Here is a 22,976-nt window from a genome sequence, read left to right as displayed (position 1 = left end):
TAGGACGGTCAAAGAGGAGCAGTAGTATTAGTAGAGCACTGGGCCTGGTTAGGCAGACCCGTGAAGCAGGACTGAATTTCCCCAATATTATACATCATAATACCTGGTTTTTTCACTGATGTTTATTTATGAATGAAGAATAATAGATGATATGATAGATAATAAAAAAAAAGTTACTTGTCCACAAATTACGGGTTTGGCTGATAAGCGATCCGCGTAGACAACGTCCGCTGCAGCCGGAAGGAGGTGTGGCTAGCAGCGGGGGTTGTTTGCATCAATCGCGCATACCTTCCCCGACTGTCAGAGATCAGAGTTCCCCGCACCGGTGCAGGGAACTCTGATCTCTGACAGCCGGGGAAGGTATACGCGACGGACGCAGACAAACCTCCGCTGCCAACTCCACCTCCTTCCGGCTGCAGCGGAAGGAGAAGTCAACCCGCTGCCCCGACAATACAGCAGGAAATTGGAAGCACCGGTAAGTAAGTAAGTGTGTGTGTGTGTGTGTCTGTGTGTGTGTGTGTTAAATGGGGGCATAGGGCATTTCTGGAATGCCTTATACCCCTATATGCCACTCTGGCACTTAGGGGGTTAAAAGGCATATTATGGGGCAGAGTGGCATATAGGGAGGTATAAGGCATTTCAGGAGGCAGAGAGGCGTTAAGGGGGCATTTAATAGAGCACTCTGCCTCCTGAAATGCCTTATACCTCCCTATATGCCACTCTGCCCCATAATATGCCTTTTAACCCCCTAAATGCCAGAATGGGATATAGGGGTATAAAGCATTTCTGGAGGCAGAGTGGCATACCATGGGGCACAGTGGCATATAGAGGGTTAAAAGGCATATCATGGGCCACAGTGCCATATTGATGTGGCAAGCCTGGGGGCAGATGTGGGTAACTGGGGGACAGGTTGGAAAATACAAGGAAATAAAAACAAAAAAAAATATTTTTCTCAATCATAGCTTTTATTAAAAAAAAAAGTTTACATGAATTAACATTTACTGGTAAAACTTTTTTCCTTTAGGGTCGTCTTATATTCAGGCTTTTTCTTTTTTTCCTAAGTTAATATTCATATTTTGGGGGGTCGTCTTATAATCGAGCAAATACGGTACTTGTTTGCATTGTTTGAAGATCACTCTGCTTCATAATTTGCAGTCTGAAAATGCCTTTTGACTTGAAGGCATTTTATTTTCTAGCCCCAAACAAATGCAACTTAACAGAATTGCTGAGCATACTAAAAAAAGTGCATACCACAAACCTGGAATAGTAGTCTAAAACCAGGCTTAGCATGTGATCACACAACACATAGCCAATATGTGTGTGTGTGTGTGGGGGGGGTGTTTGATATTTTGTTCAATTAATTGTATTTAATTGAATTCGTTTTTCAGGCATCAACAAAATATACCACTAGATACCAACCTGCACAGCAATACAAGTTGTAGTAGGGTGACCACATTGATCATGTTTTCACATATAATCTTAACATATTGTTGACATCAGATGTCTAGTACTGCCAGTACCAGTGTGTGCAATGTATAAACCCATCAAAAGGAACTACTAGTTACTCAAGTTAGACATATCAAACACTGCAGTACAGCACTGTAGTTGGTTGCAATATGTGAAAAATGTGTGTGTCCTGGAAAACATGGCCAATGTGGTGGCCCTAATAAAGTAACCAAAAGCGGCAGAAATCGATGCATGCGTGGTATGAGGAGATTTAGCTGAGCACATGCCCTATCAAATTAATGCACCTAATAAAATACCCAGGGATCCCTGCTTTTTCAGAAATCTATAACATTTGTTTACTTGTAAATACTTTGTGTTTTGAACAAACTGACTGTTACCAATATCGCCAGAAAAGCAATCTGTGATAAGTCCATGTTTGGAAACTGTAATGACATGATTTTGACCCGCCAACATCATAAACCTATGCATGTGAAGTATTACTGAAATCAGGGGATGTAGCTGAGCAATTCTTTTTCCTGCTACTATACATGTCCTATGGAAAAATTGCTACCTTTTTAGTGCATAAACAAGGCACTGTTAGTAAGGGGACAAGAAAAAGGAAAGGGAGAAGTATTTGGATTGTCTGAGATAGATATGAGAGCTTAGGATGTGATGGTTGGGAATGCCTTGTCAAATGGTCAAGTTTTTAATTTTTGTCTAAGTGTGGGGTGGCCTTCTGTAGTCCTATTAGGTGGGGGAGGGCATTCCAGAACTGTACAAAAAACGAACAACCTTCCTTGTTTCTAGCCAAACCGAATGTGAAAAAAGGGCTGAACTGAGTGTAATCAGCTGAGTTATTCCCAATTCCAGACTGTCCAATTTCTTACAATCCCACCACATATGCAAAATTGTATCTTGTTCAATGCCACATCTCCAACAGATGGGGGTGTTTGATACACAGATCTTCCAATTTGTTTGATCAATTGCCCAATTGTTTAAGATGACCTTCCCAGTTGAAAAAATCTTTATCCTTAAATAGCAAAAGTCTTCTCCCGGGCTTAGGTCAAATTGTTTCCTAATGTCCGCAAAGGGGATCAATTTATTTCCAGATAGTATATCAGAGATATTTTTTAATATTTACCGCAGAATCTGATACTGTCTAAAGGAGCAAAAATTATTTTTTTACTTAACAGAAATTTCTTCTTAATACCAGTAATCGATTGTATAATAGAGTTCAGAATTGGATTAATGATATTAAATTTTTTAATATGTGTACTATCAAGGTCGGATAGTTTAGAGTCATTTTTTTCTATAGCCAGCCAACCAGGGCTTCTATCTTTCTTGCAGGCCAGAAAATGTCCTCACGTACATGCGTTATGTAGCAAAAGTATATCAGGAAAAGATACTGCTCCCTCTCTCGTACTTCTTTTCAAAGTTTTCAAAGAAATTCTAGGCTTTTTATTCTGCCATATGTATTTAGGCCCTGAAACTGGTTCAGTATTAAGTCAGCAATCCTGAATGGTATTGTTCTAAATAAATAACTAAGCTTTGGGATCAAATATGAGTTGATTACATTCAACCTCCCATGCCATGAAATATCCAGTCCTTTCCAACTATCAATTTGTCTTCCAAATTTTTTCAATAAATCAAACTAATTTAACTTAATATTTAACTCCAATCTATTGACAATTTTATTTCTAAATAATCAATCTTTGTATTACCTCAATTAAAGGGATATCATTTTTTAAATCTTTTTTAGTTCTTTTAAGCCCTTAAGGACCAGGCTGTTTTTTACCTTTTGTACCCTTTTAGGATCGAGGCTGTTTTAACACGTTTGCAGTGCTTGTGTTTAGATGTAATTTTCTCCTCACTCATTTAGAGTACCCAAACAAGTTATAAGAAGGACTATCTTCAGATACCATTTGATCATATTATCTAATTTCCTATAAAAAAAATAAAATATGATTTAAAAAAAAAAACCTCACTTTTATTTGAAAAATCTTTTACTCATCCAAAAAAGCTAATGAAAAAACCTGCTATATAGATTCTACTATTTGTCCTGATTTTAGAAATACCCAATGTTTTTATGGTTTTTTTTTCCCATGCACTAATTCTACTACCACCCTTTGTCAAACTTTGTGGTAGTAATTTATTTTGTGTATTTTTATCACTAAAATTGTGCTTCAGGTATAGATTTACAGCTCCTGGTATACGTCACTTTCAAACAATACCCCAATATGTATTTAACAATATCTCCTGAGTACAGTGATACCCCCCATGCGTGGGTTTGTCGGGTTGTTTGGGAGGTAAAACGCCACATTTAGGAAGTGCACATTTTTAACTTGGAACTTTTACATCTGGTCCTACTGCCCCATGTCCTAATAGGGCCATCTTTGAAGCCGGCTAATTCAATTTACCCCATCAAACCATATATTTCCATGTATAAAATTCTAACACCAGCCATTGCCAAACTTTGTGGTAGTATTTTTTTTCACACAAATTGTTCTTCAGGTATAAATTTATAGCTCCAGGTATACGTCACTATCAAACAACACCCCAATGTGTGTTCAGCAACATCTCCCGATTACAGGGATTCCACCCATGCATGGGTTTGTCTGGCGTTTGGGGGCTAAAAGGCCACATTTGGGAAGTGTGCTTTTTTCCCATTATGGTCAGTCTGTGCCTATGCCCTGTTTGAGCCCAGCCACTCAAATTTTCCCCATCAAACCATTCATTTTTTTTTTATTTAGACACCCCTTTGGTATTTGAAATGCTTTTATTTTAACTCTTTTCATGTCAAGATTTTTGAGAAGATACAGCGCTAATTTTAGCTCATAATAATAAACTTTATTCTTTTTGGACTTTTTTTTTTTTTTTACATTTTGCTGGAACTGGATGGTTCATCTGATGCATAATTATTTTTAAATGTTACCATTTTTTGAAAGCTTTTTTCCCCCCATATTTTTTTTTATAAATTTTTAAATATTTTACTAATCACATTGAGATTAGAAAGCTGGGCTACATTGACTTGCATGGTTGAATGCAGTACTCTCTAGAGGGTATGGAGACCCTCTGGCGAACTTTTCCAACTTTGTTATTTTTTTTTAAAGGATGCTCCGCCATCTTGCAAGTGGCAAAACACAGAGTGTCCTGGGGTGAGTGTTCGTTGATCACCTCCTAAACTCTTTTAAAGGGGGCGTCGGTCGCAATACAGTGTATGGCGGATTTTGATGCCCTGGGGAGCGGCCAGAAATGGCCCCTGATGCTGATCTCGGTGTTGCTGAATGCCTCGACATGGAGACATTACAGCAACACCGTTTAAGTTAAGAAATAATTTGATAATCTGCAGTAATTTTGAATAAAGCTCAAAATAGAAGGAATAGAAACCATGCAGTCTGACAATGTCAGCAGAATATCGTCCGCATATACTATGATTTTCTTGGAGTGTTCCTTTATAGTTATCCCTGAAACATCTATGGCCTGCCTCACCATTGTTGCCAAAGATTCACTGTTTTATGTATGCCTGATGGTGATGTGTGTAAAGGATTCGAAAGTGATGTTGTTGATTTTGCTAATTAGGATGCATGGTCTGTCGCATTAGTAGACCCATGTAATACCCTCTCCAGTTCTTGTTTTCCTTTTTTGTGTGGATCTCTTATCCTTCTCGATGTCAAGACATTCAGCAACATTAATTTGCTCCAGGGACCCCTTGTTATCTCTCCCCAGAGCATCCACGTGTCATATACAATATAGCGGACTTGTGGTTTAAAAGAGCTTGGGAGGTGATCTTTTAAGCTCAAACGGTATTGCTGAAACGCCTCGTTACGAGGCATCGTTATAGCTCCAGACAGCGACCACAAGCACCATAGTGCTTCTCGCAAGTTGGCGGTGCCTAATAAAAAAAATAAACAAGTTCTTAAGACAGTCTTCCCATGCAAGTCAATGGAGCCCAGCTTCTCAATCAGTAATATATATATATAAAATGAAGTAACGTGTAAAAATAATACCATTCATTTCTAGCAAATGTAAAAGAAAATTAAAAATATATAAAAAAATAAAAATCTTGCCAAAAATCCTGGCATGGAAAGAGTTAAAATACTAGCATTTCAAATACCCATGGGGTGTCTAATTTAAAAAAAGATATCTAAGACATAGGGGCAGGATGACCAACATTCCAAGTTGAAAAATACTCACTTCCGAAATGTGGCCATTTAGTCCAAAAAACAACATGGCAAGTATGCATGGGTGGCATCGCTGTTGCTAAACACGTATTGGGGTGTTGCTTGGCAGTGACATATACCAGGAGCTGTAAATTCATACCTGTAGTATAATTTGTGTGTGAAAAACACACAAAAAATACCTCCATAAATTTTTACAAAGGCTGATGGTAGAATAAGTGCATGAGAGAAGTTAAAATACTAGCATATGAAATACCCTGGGTTGTTTGTTTCGTAAAAACATATGGTTTGACAGGGTAAATTCAATTGCCCGGATTCAAAGATGTCCCATATAGGGCATTGGCACAGGATCACCATATGTCAAAATTCTAAAGTTAAAAATACGCACCTCCCAAATGTGCCCCTTTAGCCCCCAAAGAACCAGGTAAACTTATGCATGGGTGGTATCACTGCACTTAGGAGATGTTGCTGAAAACATATTGGAGTGTTGTTTGGAAGTGACACTTACCAGGAGCTATAAATTCTGGTAAGTAAGATAAGTAAATATCGCCTGCAAGTGAATACACTGCCAAGTCATATAATGTTACCAATCTCGTCTTAGATTGAGGAGCCATGTGTCACGTCCTACCCAGGCTATGGAGCTGCATATCTCGCTCTTGCTTCAGTTTCCCTGTTTTGCTTCGATCCGTTCCTGGATTTCCTTTTGCTCTGTTCTGATCTTCCATTCCTTGCTTCTGTTTCAGCTCTTTGCTTCAGCTCTGTTTCCTTTATAAGGAGTGCCCCACCCGTTTGTTCTGTTGGTCTCAGTCTGCAGTCTAAAGGTATGTCCTTCTCGGTTCTGTGTTTGGATTCAATGTTTAGTTTATCAGTACTTTCGTATGCAGGGCTTAGTGTTAGGACCCACCATCATTGGAGTACTTTGGCATAGTGGTGGGCTAAGCATACTATGGCCATAAAATGTGACTGAATCTCCAATTGTTATCACATAGTCCTAGGCTAGTTCCTGTATCCATGTGCGTCTGTCTCATATGTACCTTTGCCCTTCTTCCCTGGATCATCTTGTCCCAGTTAAGATGTCCTATCCTTGCTTAAAGGAGTAGCATATGAGGATCCTGGCTCCTCACTCCTTCCCCTGTGTTCCTTGCCTTGTTCCCTGTCCTTTGTTGTGCCCTGTATCATCTATGTCTTGTCTGGTTATGTTTCGTGCCTGGTCTCCCTGTCCCTTGCTTGTTATGTTTCTGCTATATCTTTTGCTTAGCTTCCATACTCCCAGCCTGCAGCATCCTGCACGTGATTCCAGTGATATGTTTCATGCCTGCTCCAGGGTGCCTGCAGGATATCACTTTGTTTCCTTTTGGACTACATCTGCTGCTATGTCAGGGTGCTGGTATGTGGCTGCACAACCCTAGATGCCCACCAGGAGAGTGCTGTTGCCCCGCACCAGGCCCTGTCCAACTCCGCTACTGCACTGTAACTCCTGCACACAATCTTTGGGCGCTCTGGGTCTTTACAGTCGTCTGTATGGACCCGGTTCCGTGACACCAATGTTTAAATTCACTGTATTAACCTCTAGTGCATGTAAACTGTTAAAATACAATCTTCTGAAATACCCTGGGGTGTCTTCAAAGATATCCCAAATAGGACTTGGGTTAGGATTACAAGGTTTGGAAAAAAATGGTTTTAAAAATATGCTTTATGTTTTTTAACCCCTTAATGACAAAGGCCATACATGTACGGGCTTGCAGAGCAATGTGATAATGACAAAGCCCGAAATAGCAAAACGTTACTTGTACTTATTGCCCCATAACGTGCAGAAAAAAGCAAAAAAACATAAAAAACATTGGGTATTTCTAAACTCAGTACAAATAGTAAAATATGGTGGGTTTTTTTTTACTCATCTGCAAAAACGAATGAAAAAAATGCTGAATAGATCCTATCTTTTTTTTTTTGGAAATTAGATGATATGATAAAAATAATGGTATCTAAAGAATAAAACAATAGATAATATGTGTGGGAGCACGAAATGAGAAAGAAGAAAATCACAGCTAAACAGCAACACTGAAAAATGTTAAAAGAGCCATTGTCCCAAAATGTACTACGAGTAAGAAACAGTCTTGTCATTTAGGGGTTAAGTGTTTCACTATTTCAACTATTTCTTTTTTTTTTTTTTAGAAAATTAGATGATATGCTCAACATAATATCTAAAGAAATCTCTTCTGAGTTTTTTCAGCTGCACTAGATGTGTAAACTTATTGCTTAAGTGAACATTTCTTTTTCTGGTTTTCCGGTCGTCAGGTTTTCCAGATCAAGTTAGTTTTAGAAAACATATTTGGAATTTCAAGCCATATAAAAGATAGTAAGTCCTAGAAGAGGCAGTAACAAACAAAATATATTAAGTATGTCACCTACCTGCGCTACCCTGCCTCCAACACACAGCAGCCACAGCCCCTGTGAAGAAGTGGGAGACCCCCTTCCTCCAACACACAGCAGCCACAAGCTCTGCGAAGAAGAGGGAGATCTCCTGCCACCTCACAGCAGCCACAAGCACTGCAAAGAAGAGGGAGATCCCGCTCCATCAACAAGGCGGCATCCTCTTCGGTGTCTTCGTGCCCTGTAGCGGCGCTGGCAAAAATGACCTTACCTTATAAAGGGAGGTTACGTGCACGCCACACTCAAGATGGCCTTGGGACATTTCAAATTAGGCGCTAAAACCTTCATTTGTCTATTTAAGCTCTTAGAAACCCTTGGACTTTGCCTTCTGATGGCTGTGCCTATGTCCTACAGTGCCTATACCTTAGTACACATTCTGTTTAAATTTACTGTTGCTGAACCAGACTTATTCCTTGTTTTTGATTTCTGGTATCTGGTACCTCAGCTAGTTCCATGACTTCCCTACTCTCTGGCATCCTGACCTTGGCCTATATCCTGCCTGATACCAGTGTCTTCTCCTACATTGTGCGTGACAAAGTAAAAGGGAATTATTTTGGATTTTCAATCTGGCTACAAGACAACCAAAGGTACTAACCATGAATAGGATTTAAACTACATATTTTACATATAATTTTCATTGCTTAAGTTATATGTCATATGCATGATGCATGATGCTATGTATGCATGATGCTATGTATGCATGATACTATTTATTGTAAAAGTTAATTAGTTTAACTTACTATAATCATCTTTATTTAGATTTGGATACAATTCGATCTAAAGAAGTAAATATGAAATTTTCATGATTATTGTGTTGATTATCCTAAACACTAAACACTAAGCAATTTACATTCATATTAAGCATATTGACTATAAATGTACAATCATGGCAACATAATCATGTACATATTGTATAAATATACATTATGGTATAAATACATTAATATTCATTTTATCAATCATAATAATTTAATCATGTAAATTACGAATTTAAATCCATTAATCGTATGTATGGGATCTGTAGTTAAAAATAACTTTCTAATGTAATTTCTTGTATGTAAATAACTTTCTAATGTAATTACTGGTATATATTTTATACCATGTATGTTGCACATATTGAAATGAATTACCTTGTTTGAAGCTTATTTCTTTTGCAGTCTAGCCAAAAGTTAAGATTTTTTTTAAGAGAAATTGGATAAACGAATGCCAAAAGGTTAGGATTCCACAAATCGGTCAAAATCAAGGTCAGAATCACAGAAGTCAAGAGCCACAGGAAACAAGCATTGTCACAAGGTGAACTAACAAAAACAAAAATGCACTGGTAATGGCTATAGGCAGGATCAACCAAGGGCAAAAGCAGCCAGGTTTCTACCTATTAAAAGGCCTCAAATTATAAGAAGCTGAGGTTGATTTTCTGATCATCCACAGCAATAGCCTCTTTAATCAGCAATAGCCTCTTTATCAGAGCACAGCACAGCTGGACAAAAGTCTCTTATGGTCTGCTTTGGATATCCCTTTCGCACGGTGGCCTCGATCTTCCACCACCCTTGGCGACTAAATGACAGCCTACTTCAGCAGTCCTCTGTTTGTTCTGAAACCGAAACAGCTTTGAACCAGTATTTCGAATCCAACGCGACACCAGACCTGCAGCCTTCCACGCTCTGGTTGGCCCATAAAGCGGTGATCCGTGGCCACTTTCTTAGGATTGCCTCTCAACAAAAGAAAGCTCGGAATTCAGCTCACTAAATCTGTCCACACTTTGGCTAAAGTGAACTACCAACATATCTGGCGAGCGATTAAGGAAGATCTTCTTCGCTGGTCCAAATTTGAATTGTCATGGACGGGTAGGATTGTCTCCTTTAAGATGAACTCTTTACCGAAGCTACTCTACCTGTTCCGGACGTGGCCAGTCCCTATATCGCATACCCTTTTCCGCGAAATTCAGTCGACTGTTTCCACCTACATCTGGGCCAACAAGAAAGCCCGGCTCTCCATTCGTCTCCTTCAACGACCCAAAATGCTGGGAGGCCTGGGAGTCCCGTATGTTAAGAAATATTATCTGGCTGCTGCCCTCACACAGACTCTCCAACTGTTTTTTGCTGCGGCGCGTGTGGCATGGGTTGACCTTGAAAATGCTTTCGTTCGACCGTGGGCCCTCAGAGACTTACTTTGGCTTCCGAAGTCTGTTCGTCCACCGCTGCCGCATCTTTTACCCACCTCAAAATTGTCACTGTCCTTGTGGGACAAATACCGTACCACTCTTGGGTTTCCATCTACCTTGTCTGCACATGCGCCCATTACGGTTTTACGCCCATTATTGCCTCACGTCTCCGTTGACTCTTGGCTGCAGGCTGGTGTCCTGACCATTAACCATTTTATTTTACGAGGTCATGTCCACTCTTTCCAAGAATTAAAAACCGATTATTCCCTCTCCAATAAGGATTTCCTAAAGTTTCTACAATTCCGCAACGTCATTCAGAAATACTGGAAACCTACCCCATCTACGGCCTCCATGCCTCCAATTATTAAGCTTTGTCTCCAGGAAAAAGAGCTCCAATGTTCCTTCGATGTTCAGGATTGGTATACGGCCTTGGAACAGATTCGAGGTGTGTCTAGAAATGCTACCCACTTTGAAACAGATCGTAAAGTCATATTCCGTTGGTATCTCCAAGATTTTTCCGTCTACCTCCCCTTTGTGTTGGAGATTGTGTGGCCACAGAGGGACGATGGCTCATGTCTGGTGGGACTGTCCTCTATTGTCTACTTTTTGGTCCGAAGTTTTCGCACTCATTAACCATTTGCTTCCAGTCTCGATTGTCTCCTCTGTCTCGGTCGCCCTCCTAGACATGCTCCCTTCTGACCTAGCTTCACCATGTCATAAACTCCTCATGCATCTCCTCCTTGCTGCTAAGGGTTGTATTGCTAGAAAGTGGAAGAACCCTACACCTCCATCCATTTGTGAGGTGCTCTACTCTGTGGCCACTACCCGTACCTACGAATGTATGGCCCACTCGGCGATGGGTACCTCTCATGTTTTCCAGGCTACTTGGGATAGATGGGATGACTTCTATTTTACCTCTTTTCGTGACACCCCTCCTGGTTTTTTGCTCTAGGCTTCTCTCTCTCTTTTCTTTTTTTCCTCTCTATTTCCTCCCTCCCCCTCTTTCCTGTTTTCCCCCGTCCCTTCCTCCCATGGACAGGTCATACGTTGTCCTTATTCAGACGTAGCATGCCACTGATTGTGTACTTCTCTCGTGTATATGGCTACTTTGATGTTCACCGCATTTCCTTTCTGATTATTTGACCATGTACTTGTATTATGCTATGTTTTACTAGCTACCTGGCCAGGTTCTGTTACTCCGCCCTGTGGCACATTGTACTGCATTGGTCTGATGTTTGCTGACTTCGGTACCGTCTTTCTCTCTTGTTTTTGTCCATGCATTTTTTGTTATAAAAACCAATAAAATTTCAAGTGATAAAAAAACAAGTCTCTTATGGTGAGTCTGCAGTATGCAGGGCATGCAACCAGGGGGTTTGGAGTACAATTCTGACCAGGAACCAAGACAGCAATGTGAAACATAAAATAGTCATATTCTAATATTTTATTCATCTTAAAATCTCCTGGACAATAGCAACACACTACCCAAACTCAGTCACTACTGGTGGGAATTAACAAGCTAAAAAGCAAGTTTAATTAAGATTGGCGAAATAGAATTCTTTCATACCTAGGGATCCTACAAAAAAAAAATCGATAAAAGCTTATGATTCTAAGATCTGGGCTAATATTTCAAAGGACATTTTAATGTGGGGGAAAACTATAACTTGGGCACATTGCAGTAGTGAAAATGAATGTCTCACCTAGCACTGGAAGGTCATGTCACCCCGTCTCTCCATCATGTCACGCTGGCTCTCCGTCATTGAAACCCCGGCAGAAGAGCTGGGCAGCAGCGGAGGTAGCCTGCGCACATCACAAAGACATCCACTGGCTGCCAGGTCCCCTGCAGTGCTGCGGAGGATCTGGATCTTAGTCTTATAGTGGATTAGAAAATGACCTTGCATATAAGACTAGGGGTATTTTTCAGAGTATTTGCTCTGAAAAAAACTTGTCTTATATTGAAGCAAATACGGTATATACAGAATATGATCCATACCCAAGTTAAATACCCACGGGATGTCACTTCTATGTTTAATTCCCATTCACGTCATCTTGTGAGATTTGTATAGCATGCTGGGTAATGTTGATCTGTTTCCCTGGATGGGATATACTACAACGATATAGCAAAAATATATCGGTAAATCCATGATTATTTGTGTTTTTTTTTAATACATTTTAACTTGGGTTGAGTTTGGGTTGAGTTTATTATTTTAACCCTACATATTACACTATATTACACTATATTATGTTTCTATCTTTTTACATATGCTAAATACACCCACTCATCTCAGAGGCTGGGTCAACCTTATTTGCCATGAAGGGCATGCTAAAGCAGGTACACAACACCCAGATGCCCGGTAACTGAGGCGCCCTGCATGGTCATGTGGAGAGCAGCAGTAGACAGACATCACCTTAACACAGGTCTTCACGGGTAAGAGGGGGAGGGAGAGGGAGTAGTGTGTATTTGAGTTTTTGTTGTACTGTAGTGTTAAGAGTCATTGTGTGTATATAAGGTGCCTTAAAGTGAGTATGCATATTATTACATTGGGGTTGCATTTTCACAAATGGAGTTGGAGATTTGCTTTAAGCTTTAAACATTATGGTAGGGATGACAGGATATATGAGTGAGGTGAAACACAGGTCACTGGAGCTGTGTAGTGTATAAATGTTACATGAGTTTATTAACTCAGCCTCTTTAATCATTTAATTACTGAACACGTTACTGAACACTTTCCCTGTTTGTGTCATCACCTAACGCAGATTTCTCGCGATCACGCTTGCGTTCACAGTCCAGCTCTCGTGAGAGTTGGGATTGACGTGGCTCACCTCAGTCGCGGAGGGGTCGAGTGGCTTCACGTGAAGACGCTGCGGAACCAGCTCAGATGGGACAGAAGAAGAGGTCTGCCAGGACCGGCGGCAAGACAGGATGGTGATTCGTCGCGGATGGGCAGAGTAGAGAGGAGGAGATCGGATGAACGGCTGGACGGAGCTGGACAGGCAGGTAACCCACCAGGCAGGTTGGCCCCGGTGGTGGTGAGGTCACAGAGGAGAATCCGCGGCCATAGGCAGTCCACCGTTGAGGAAGGTACCACGGGAGGCCGGGTGTCTGGAGGTGTTTCCGGGGAGGGCCCTGTGGGATCCTGGTTCACGGGGCATCTTGTGCTTCTTTTTCTGGTGGTCCGGTGGCGGATGTACCCTCTGCACAGGAGGGAGCAGGAGGAGGGAGCGTTGGGGGGTTTTCAGCATGTTAACCCTTTTTTGTTTGGTGGTTCTGTGGGTGGGAATTGTTCTTCTGGCATGGTGCCGTGGGTATTTCCATTTTTGGCTGCCACAGTTGTTGGTTCGGCTTTAACGGGTCAGAATGGATCAGGGTCTGTTAGGGATTTACGGATTTCTGTGCCGGCGGTTGTGTCTGCTGCGGCCACTGAGGGTAGTAGTTCAACGGCCAAATCGGTGGATGATTCTGCTAAGGGTGAAGTGTATGTGTGTTTTGAAGGTCCGATGGGGGCACATCTTAAGCTGGATGTGAAGGAAAAATTTGGAAGGGAGAGTACGTTGATATTTTTTCCCTGCTCCTGCTGGAACGATTTAATTTGGATAATTTCTAAAAAGGAGGATGAGGAGAAACACAGGTATTGTTTGATACCCAGGGCATTCTTCAACTGGTTGAAATCCTTTGCGATTTTAGCTAGTATGGTGGGTGAGAAGCTGATGCGTTATCTAGTTTTCAGTGGGACCGTTTCAGAACTCCTGCCGCAGACCTTCAAGGAACTCCTTTCCCATACAGGATGTGGGACTTGGTATTCGGTGGGCAGACAAATTGATAAGGCGGTCAGTGGCTCCTGGCACATGGTCAGCGTATTCTGCGGTATGGGATGAATGGGTACAGTTTTTGGTATCTGCAGGCATGGATAGTTCAAGTCCTCCTGATGAGGATGCCCTTCTTTGTTTTGTGAGTTTGGCCTTTGTTGATGGGGCGTCACACTTTTAAATTTCCAGGAAATTGGCAGGTTTGGCATTTTGTTTTAAATATTTTAATTTTGTTGACATTACGAAAGCTTTAAAAGTTAAGAAGGTGTTGAAGGTGTATCATAAGGGTTATCTTCGGCGGGATAATAGTCTTCCAGTTTTTTGATTTGGGGATGGTTGTATTATCAGTGTGTGTATCGACTTACGAATCTTTGTTGTTTAAACTGGCTTTTTCATGAGCATTTTTTGGGGCCTGTAGGATTGGCGAGTTAGTCAGTCCTAGTAGGACCCGCCACAAGGGTGTGTTGCTAAAGGATGTCTGGGGTTTTGGGAGGTCAGTGGAGTTTTGGATATGGGGGTCTAAGACTGATACGTCAGTTTAGGGTTTTAAAGTTATCTTGGGTAGTTTAGACGGGTCCTTTGTGTGCCCTGTGGTGTGTTTTGGGGAATTTTTGAGGTTTCTCCTGAATCTGTTCAAGAGTCGTCCCTTTTGATTTACAAGGATGGGTCTGCACTGTCCAGGTTTTATTTTGTTGATGTCTTTAAGAAGTCACTGGGGGTTTTGGGTTTGTCAAAAAAACATTACAGCTCCCATTTCTTTTAGGATTGGGGTTGCTACGGAGGTGGCTCGTTGGGGCCTCCCTGAGACGGCTATTAAAAAAATGGGAGGTGGGAATCTCGATGTTTTTGCTCATATGCTCGTCCTCATTTGCTGTAGTTCATGGTATGTCAGGTCCTGCAGTGTCCGTCTGGATTCTGGGGCATTCCTTTATCTACCGTGCGTCCAGACGATCGGATGTTCATCCCAGCGGGAGGCAGCTTGGTTTTCCTCGGTCTCAGGCTTTACTACAATGGATTGGTGTACGGGGTGTGGTGTGATTTAATGTTTTACCTGAGGTGATCCAGATGGAACGGACATCCTGTGATTCTTTGGGTTCATTCAGGGGGAAATGATCTTGGTCTAGTGCCAATTGTTTAATAAAAGATATAAAATCTGATTTGTTGTGTTTATGGTCTCGTTTCCATGGTTTAGTCATAGTTTGGTCTGAGATAGTTCCCCGAGCGTCATGGAGGATAGAGAGATTTCCTCCAGCTTTAAATAAGGGTAGAATAAAGGTGAACAATGCAATATCCCATTTTGTGATCCAAAACAGAGGTATGGTGGTGCGTCATTGCTCTTTAGAAGGTGATATTGGTTTGGATATTTTATGTGCTGGTTTTCAACAGGGGATCGAGAAGGCCTTGTTGGTTTGGGTGAGTCGGTTTGCTTAAGGTGTCAAGCTGCCCTCCTTGGCGGTGAATGGGTGAATAAATAAGGGGGGGGTCCAGCCTAGTTAATAATTTGTTTTCGTTGGTAAAGGGGGTCACTTCAACGGCTAACCAGCAGGTGGCATTATATTAGTTGGTACGGTGGGCCTTCTGAGCTGGTGATCGGCGGCTAGGGGGTTAAAACATTTGGTTGCTGGTTTTAGCTGCAGGTGACAGGTTTGCTGGATTTTCCCCCATTTGGTGTATTGTTGTCAGTTAAGTTTATGATTATATTTATCCATTTATGTTAACAAATTTTTCTATTTCATGTTAATAATGCTGTGGCCTTCTCAATCCAATAAAAGTTGTCAGTGTCGTTCTTTAATGGCAATAAATATCTGGGGAAGGGTACTTAGACGTGCCTAAGTCACGTATGTGTTTATGTAAATGTATGAGGTTAGAGTGAGTGGGTGTTAATGAATGTGTGTTAGTTATGGACATCAATAAAATACCAGACCAAGCCTGTACCCTCTCCTTCAAACTTACAATTACAAACAAATTTTTTTTTCAATGCATTAAATCATTGTTGGTTGTCGTTTTTAACGCAGAGAGTTATATATCAGTTGTTGAACGCAAATGATCAATAATATTGATGCTATGCTGTGTTTGTGCATTCCAGGTTTCATAAAGAAAATTGAAAAAATTCTGAGTGCTAGAGAACAGGGCATTCTTACTTTACAGTTTGTGTGAAGATTTTTTATATGCAAATATAATATGACGTTTCAACAACTTACATAAATATTCCAAGGAAGAGTAGCAGTGGGGCAAGGTATTGCATGCTATTACTAGTATATAGCTTTGTTTCCGCCAGTCACCTCTCAAGGATTTTCTATTCAAATTACCCACCAACAGTATGCATATTTATGCCATCTCAAGATTTTTAAAAATAAAGGTTATGCCTGAAAAATGCATTCTACAATGGTATGCTCATCAGCATTAACACTTATATTTTGACTCCAGGCATCATATGTACTTTAATGCATATGGTAGCTGAATGGTTCCAGAATCAACCATATGCTTGTGCCCCTTCTCTGCCTCTTAAGTATTTTGTGTGCAGGAGATATGTTTGGCTGAACGCATCTCCTTGTACATGTTCTGCTTAACTCCAGTCAGCTCTAGCTAGACAAATTAAATGGGCAACGGTCTAATTAGACCCCTGTGTCACATGTGTTCAAAACTCTCCGATTTTAATGGGAGCTCTATCCTGCCAGCAGCTTCTAGGTCAGGTAAGTCGCAGAGTCCTTTTGAATGCACCACTCTTCAGTAGGACTATAAGAGACAGTAATTTGATTTATCTAAAATCGAAAAGCTTATCTAGAGTAACAAGTTTTGCCAAGTTATAGTTAGCCCTTCAATGCTTTTTGAAAAGGTTATTTTATAACTAATGTCTTAAAAGTGCTGCTTCATAGAATTACACTTTTGTAATTAAATGCAAAAAAAAATGGTACTGCTACTGCTACTGCTGCTAAATCCCCAAACCCTTCCCATAAAAATATATTAATCATGTAAAATATTCTAACACAAAAGCAAAATCAATATTTTTTTCTTGCTTTTGTTCATGACAACTAGTTAGTTTATATTAAGCTGTATGTTAATCTGTGGAAAGTATATATATTGTAACAGGTAGAAAGACTAAAATGCCAAGGAAATGTAGTCTGAAATTTGAATTTTGGACATTTGCACCAATTAAAGCAATGCAACTTGTAATTTCCAGTAGAACAGAAGTTTTTCCTTTTTTATGTTCATGTTTAACATGAATACCATATGGAGAATGGCAATAATCATCACACAAAACAATCCCAGTTACCTCCACTTAAGGTATTTCTTTATTATTGTAGTGCAAAAAAAAAACATGCATCTGCATTTGACATCGGTAAGTACAGTACACAACTTCAGAAAAAATACTTAGTGTATTAAAACTAAGTTTCTAAAAGAAACTGTGATACATCCCCCATCAATCACTAGGTAAATGTGGAGAAAATGTTTGATATCATAATGTAGAAAGTATTGGTATATTTTCTTAACAGATTCTTCTCTTAACACACACTAGAAGAAAAGATATCATAATGTTAAATAGAAAAAAGAAGTGAGAATTCTAGATAAAAGTGTCCCATAGCCATGAATATAACAGAAACAGAAGGTAAGTAGATACCAGAGGAATTATGCTAAATGTAAAAGCCATACGAGAAGAGTCTGTTCAGCAGTGCTTGTTATGTGAAGGGATCACGCACAGCAATAAACTGCAGAGAACATAGAAGAAGAAAGAAAATAGTACAGAATGAGTAAGCTTAACTGCAAGGGTCACATCAAGCCACCATTACCACCCAGCCCTCTGACAAACAAGCCAATACAATCACACACATTAATTTTTTTCACAGCAAATCACAAATGGTTAAGCTTTAGATTCTCAAGTCAATAGGGCAATAACAACAACAAAAACCCCAGAATGACATGGGTAACAATGACAAACAAATCAACAGTGTACAAGCACCTAAGAAAGGGAAAAAACTGTTTGAAATTTGCCATAATTTTCAAATTGCCATAATTTTCAAATTACATTGAAACTCATTGCAATCTGATCAAATGTTTACTAAGCAGGACAAAAATAATGGTTGTTAAACATGAGGCATAAAAAATTATGACCTGTGTTTTAAGGAGGGATGTGGCACATGATTCTTGGGCTCCACCCTACTCAATAAAAAATACCAAGAAATAGAACAGTAATATAAGAGCTGACCACACCTGCTATGCTGTCCTGGTACTTTTACTTAAAAACTAGTGCATGCAACTCACAAATAAGCTTACAAAACGCTTGCAAAGTTTTTAACTCATCAAACACTTATTCATATTGGAAAAAAGTCTAAATAATGTAAGAACAAGAAAGTTTAAAGGGGGGAAGTTACAGTATATATAAAAATAAAGCAGAGAAATACAGTTATATATGTTTTCCACATTGGGTTCTCAGAGGTCACAAAGAAAGCTTTCCTTAATCCCTTAAGGACCAGGCTGTTTTTTATTATTTTTACCCTTTGTGACCAAGGCTGTTTCGCGATGTGAATGGCTTTCTTCAGGTAACATTTTTTTAATTATATCTACTTTCCTATTAAAAAATATGAAAAATGTAGTTTGAAAAATCTTTTATGCATCTAAAACAGCTGATAAAACCTGCTAAATAGATTCTACTATTTTTCCTGAGTATAGAAATACCCAATGTTTTTATGTTTTTTTTGCTTATTTTCTATAAGTTATTGGGCAATAAGTAAAAGTAGCGTTTTGCCATTTCAAAACCATTTTTTCCAAATCTGGCCATGTGCTATTTCAGTTATCTTTGAAGCCGGCGAATACAATTTACCCATATATTTTTGAAAACCAGACACCCTGAGGTATTTCAAATGCTGATATTTTAACTCTTTCCATGTGCTAATTCTACTACACTATGTCAAACTTTATGGTAGTAATTTATTTTGTGTTTTTTTTATCACACAAATTGTACTTCATGGATGTACAGCTCCTGGTATATGTTACACAACACATCAATATGTGTTCAGCAACATCTCCCAAGTACAGTAATATTGATCATGCATGGGTTTGTTGGGTTGGGTTGTTTGGGAGGTAAAATGCCACACTTAGGAAGTGAGTATTTTTTTACTTGGACATGTGGTCCTTCTGCCACCATCTCCTATTTGGGACATCTTTGAATCTGATCAGTTCAAGTTAACCCATCAAATCATATATTTTTGAAAACTAGACACTCCAGGGTATTTCAAAAGCTTTCCATGCACTAATTTTCCCACCAGCCTTTATCATAATCCCGCCCCCCCCTGCACATTGTATGAATTAACCACTAATGGTATACGTCACTGTCAAACAACATTTTTATTTTTAGTTATTTTTTTTAACTAACTGTCACGCACAGCAAGGTTGGAGACATCGGAGTCAGGCAGAGTCAATTTAGTCGAGGAGCAAGCCGAGGTCAAACACAAAAGACAACCGGAAATAATGCGCAGAGGACTAGCACTATGAACATAGGCGACCATCAGAGGGCATTGAGTCTTGAAAACTGGAAGATTAAATAGGAGGAAGGAAGGGGTATGGAATTCCATTTGGCGTCAAAACGTCACTTCCGCGTGTCAGGATCTGCAGCCATCTAGTATAAAGTCCTGTTCGGCAGTTGACCAACAGAATCCTACGTCACAGGACCGACTGGCTGCAAGATGGAGGGTTTCCCTCTTCCGTGCGGTAGTTCCGGTAGTGGCAGCTGCGGAGTGGAGGAGGGTCTCCCTCTTCTCTGCGGAGGCTGCAGCTGGAGCGGTTGTGGGGTGTAGAGGGGTCTCCTTTTCTTTGTGGAGGCTGTGGCAGTCCTGGAATGGAGGGGGGTCTCCCTCTTCTCCGTGGAGGCTGTGGCGGTCCTGGAGTGGAGGGGGGTCTCCCTCTTCTCTGCATCGGCACTGCTGGAGCAGATGTGTGGTGAAGGGGGAGTCTCCCCCTTCTCCATGGAGGTTGCAGCGGCAGAGAGGAGGAAGGGGGTCTCTCCCTTCCTTCAAAAGACGTGGAAGAGTAGCGCCCGGATTTCAGGTATGTAACACTATTTTTTTTTTAAAATATATATTTCCTTAATCAGAAAGCTGGACTCCATTGACTTTTATGGTTGAATGCAGTAAAGCTAAATGTCAGGGCGGTCTTTAATGAGGGGGCAAAAGCCTGCAGCAACTGTGATCGCCGGAGTCGCAACTGCAACCGTCCCTGCGACTTCCGCAGGGGGCCTGCTGCTTAGAAATGTCTCTTGTTCCACCAGGGGAAGCAGGAACCCAGCAGAGTCACGTGAATTTACATCACATGACCCTGCTCCCTTCATGCTTCACCTGGGAGGGACAAAAGAATTTGTTCGCACAGAGTGCGAGCAACCTAGAGGGAAGCAGTGGCCCCTGTGGAAGTCTGCGAGCGGCACTGAGAGCTCTGCGGTTCAGGTAAAGAGGTGGGGGAGGGTGGAGGAACGAGTATGCGTGATTGAGGGAATGAATATCTGTGAATGAACGAGTATCTGTGAATAAGTGAATGCATGAGTGTCTGAAAGAGAATCTGTGAATGAGTGAATTAATGTTTGTGAATGAGTAAATGCATGAATATGTGTGTGATAGCATGTATGTGTGAGTGGGGGGGAAGCATGGCACAGGTAGGCTGTTTGAGGCTAAGATGCCACGTGGAGGCTGTTTGTAAGCATAGGACTTGCCACCTTTGTCCTCAATCTAGGTTTTGGGCAGATCCTGTGGATGCAATCAGGGTGCCAGGGCATACATGATACTAAAGAGGGGCGTTCATTCACAGAGAGTGCCTGCTACATATATCATCACTAAAGGGGGGGATATATATACAATGTGGGACTAGTTGGGGCAAAACACAAGGGTGGGGGGGCATTAGGGTGACCACATCAGCCATGTTTTCCAGGACACATATGACTTTTACATATTGCTGACCAGCCCAGATAAAATGCTGCCCTGCACCCAGCGGCCGTTTAGATTTAGATCTGATGGCCGCATAGTGATGGGAGTAGCGTGAGGGGTGAAAGGTGAGTGCGAGGGGGTGGAGCTTTCACCCCTCACGCTGCTCCCATCACTTGGAGGCCATTGCATACGGCCGCTGGGTGCTGATGCCGCCGGCCGGCGCTGCTTTAAAACTGTTTTTTTTTTCATTTAATAGCCGATCCAGCTTGCCATATTAAATTTAAAAAAAAAAGTATTAAAGTAGCGCCGGCCGGCGGCATCAGCACCCGGCGGCCGATTGGATTAGATTTCGGGCGGCCTGGGGGGCGACTGCCCTCCTGCCCCAGCCCGCCCCTGATAAGTTGTACACATATAAGGTCATATGGACACAACCACATACACATTCTGTATCAATTGAGATTCTGTTGTGCTGTTGAAATTACCAAATTGTCGACACAACAATCAGAGCACACCAAGCAAATACTATCTAAATGCACTTATCCGAGGCATAAATATTGAGGATTCCGATTTGACCTGTTCGCGCCTCATTAGGACTTAACTCTACATCATTAAAAGCTGCACCAAGACGCCCCCTTACACTATTGAGCATTCCCTTCTGGGAAAAAATGAAATATAAATAAAATTTATTTGGGGCTCAGTGATGTCCCCTTGACTGAGTGCTGCCCACACATGTAATATAGTAGAGAGATAAGTACTTAGGACAAAAGTACCAAAAGCACCAAAATGCACAAGAGTGCTTTTTGGTTCTTATAAAAGAACATTACCACTATGAACAGAGTATTATTTGGTTCTGTAGAGCTTCCAATGAGTTGAGTGATGCTTTCCTCAGTCTGAGAAAGCGCTACATATTATAATTATTATACTTTATTTATAAAGCCCCGACAGATTCTGCAGTGCTAACGACAGGTACAATACAGCAATTGACATACAAATACAAGAGGAATGAAGGGCCCTGTTCCCGCAGGAACTTACATTCTAGGTGGATAAGGGGTGAGAAACAGGAGGTGAGGACTGCGTGGTAGTGAATAATGTTATTGTAGGGCAAGACAAGGGTTGTAAATGGGTGAGAGAAAGTTTTGATGTTTATGTCAGTGGTAGGCTTCCCTGAAGAGAAAAGTTTTTAGGAATCATTTGAAGGAGGGTAGAATTAGTGAGAGTCGGACGGCATGGGGAAAAGAGTTCCAGAGGGTTGGTGCTGCGCGAAAGAAGTCCTGTGGGCGGGCATGGGAGGAGGTGATAAGTGAAGATGCAAGGAGCAGGTCATTGTTGGATTTGCTGATGAGGGAGGATAGGTAGAGGGGGGTGGCGTTAGTGAGAGCTTTGTAGGATAGAGTTAGTATTTTGAATTTACTTCTGCTATGGATGGGGAGCCAGTGGAGGGACTCGCAGACAGGTGCAACAGATACAGAGCAGAGATGCAGACAACAAATGAGTTCCGATATGCCTACGTACGCAGCACAGAATGTTGCTCCCTCTTGGTTGGTACATTAACTAAGGATATGGTCGCCACTGAATGCATGGGATAAATGGCCTTTGATAAACCAAGGGATGTGCAAATACCATGTGGGACAATCTAACCCAAACACTAACATGCAAGCATTAGTAAATTATCACAGTTATGGCAGTTAACATAGAGTGTTGTATCACCTTACAAACTATTGAATGATTACATTGGTTATTTTGACTAAAGTTATACACATAAGTAGTGGCATTGTTATCTACATCGTGTACATTTGTTTTTGTGTTCATTCCTTAATTGCTTATTGGCAGATACCATTCAAGTTTTACACTGTTCATACTTACCCTATCAAGTAACACTAAAAATACTAATTAAAATATTATATAAACAACATATATTAAAACCTGTGGTAACAATATTTATAGTTTTATGTAAAGAGATAGAAAAAAGGAGGAAACATGTATAGCATAAAGATAAAAGAAATGAGAACTTTTGAAACAAAGCAAATCAAGTGCTTGTATAAACATTGA

The 22,976-nt window shown here is 40.8% G+C and overlaps 1 protein-coding gene and 1 long non-coding RNA gene across 7 annotated transcripts in view; one reads left to right on the top strand and one right to left on the bottom strand.

Annotated features, from left to right (window-relative positions):
• The window catches only part of COBL (cordon-bleu WH2 repeat protein), a 318,027-nt gene that overhangs the window by 32,054 nt on the left and 262,997 nt on the right, over window positions 1-22,976 (bottom strand). The window contains exon 10 of one of the 6 annotated variants that reach the window (XM_053468137.1): window positions 17,212-17,726. The exons of the other annotated variants lie outside the window; for them this stretch is intronic. Coding sequence (XP_053324112.1) covers window positions 17,710-17,726 — 17 coding nt within the window. The 3' untranslated portion in view covers window positions 17,212-17,709. Of the gene's footprint in view, window positions 1-17,211; window positions 17,727-22,976 lie in introns of those variants that run through there. 6 annotated transcript variants of the gene reach the window in all.
• Window positions 13,123-22,976, top strand: part of LOC128497908 (uncharacterized) — a 107,749-nt gene continuing 97,895 nt past the window's right edge. The window contains exon 1 of the long non-coding RNA XR_008354352.1: window positions 13,123-13,210. This is a non-coding gene — a long non-coding RNA (uncharacterized LOC128497908). The remainder of the gene's footprint in view (window positions 13,211-22,976) is intronic.

The sequence above is a fragment of the Spea bombifrons genome, chromosome 5, assembly GCF_027358695.1.
Source record: "Spea bombifrons isolate aSpeBom1 chromosome 5, aSpeBom1.2.pri, whole genome shotgun sequence".
In the NCBI taxonomy this organism is placed as follows: domain Eukaryota; kingdom Metazoa; phylum Chordata; class Amphibia; order Anura; family Pelobatidae; genus Spea; species Spea bombifrons.
This window is presented reverse-complemented; position numbering and strand designations above follow the sequence as displayed.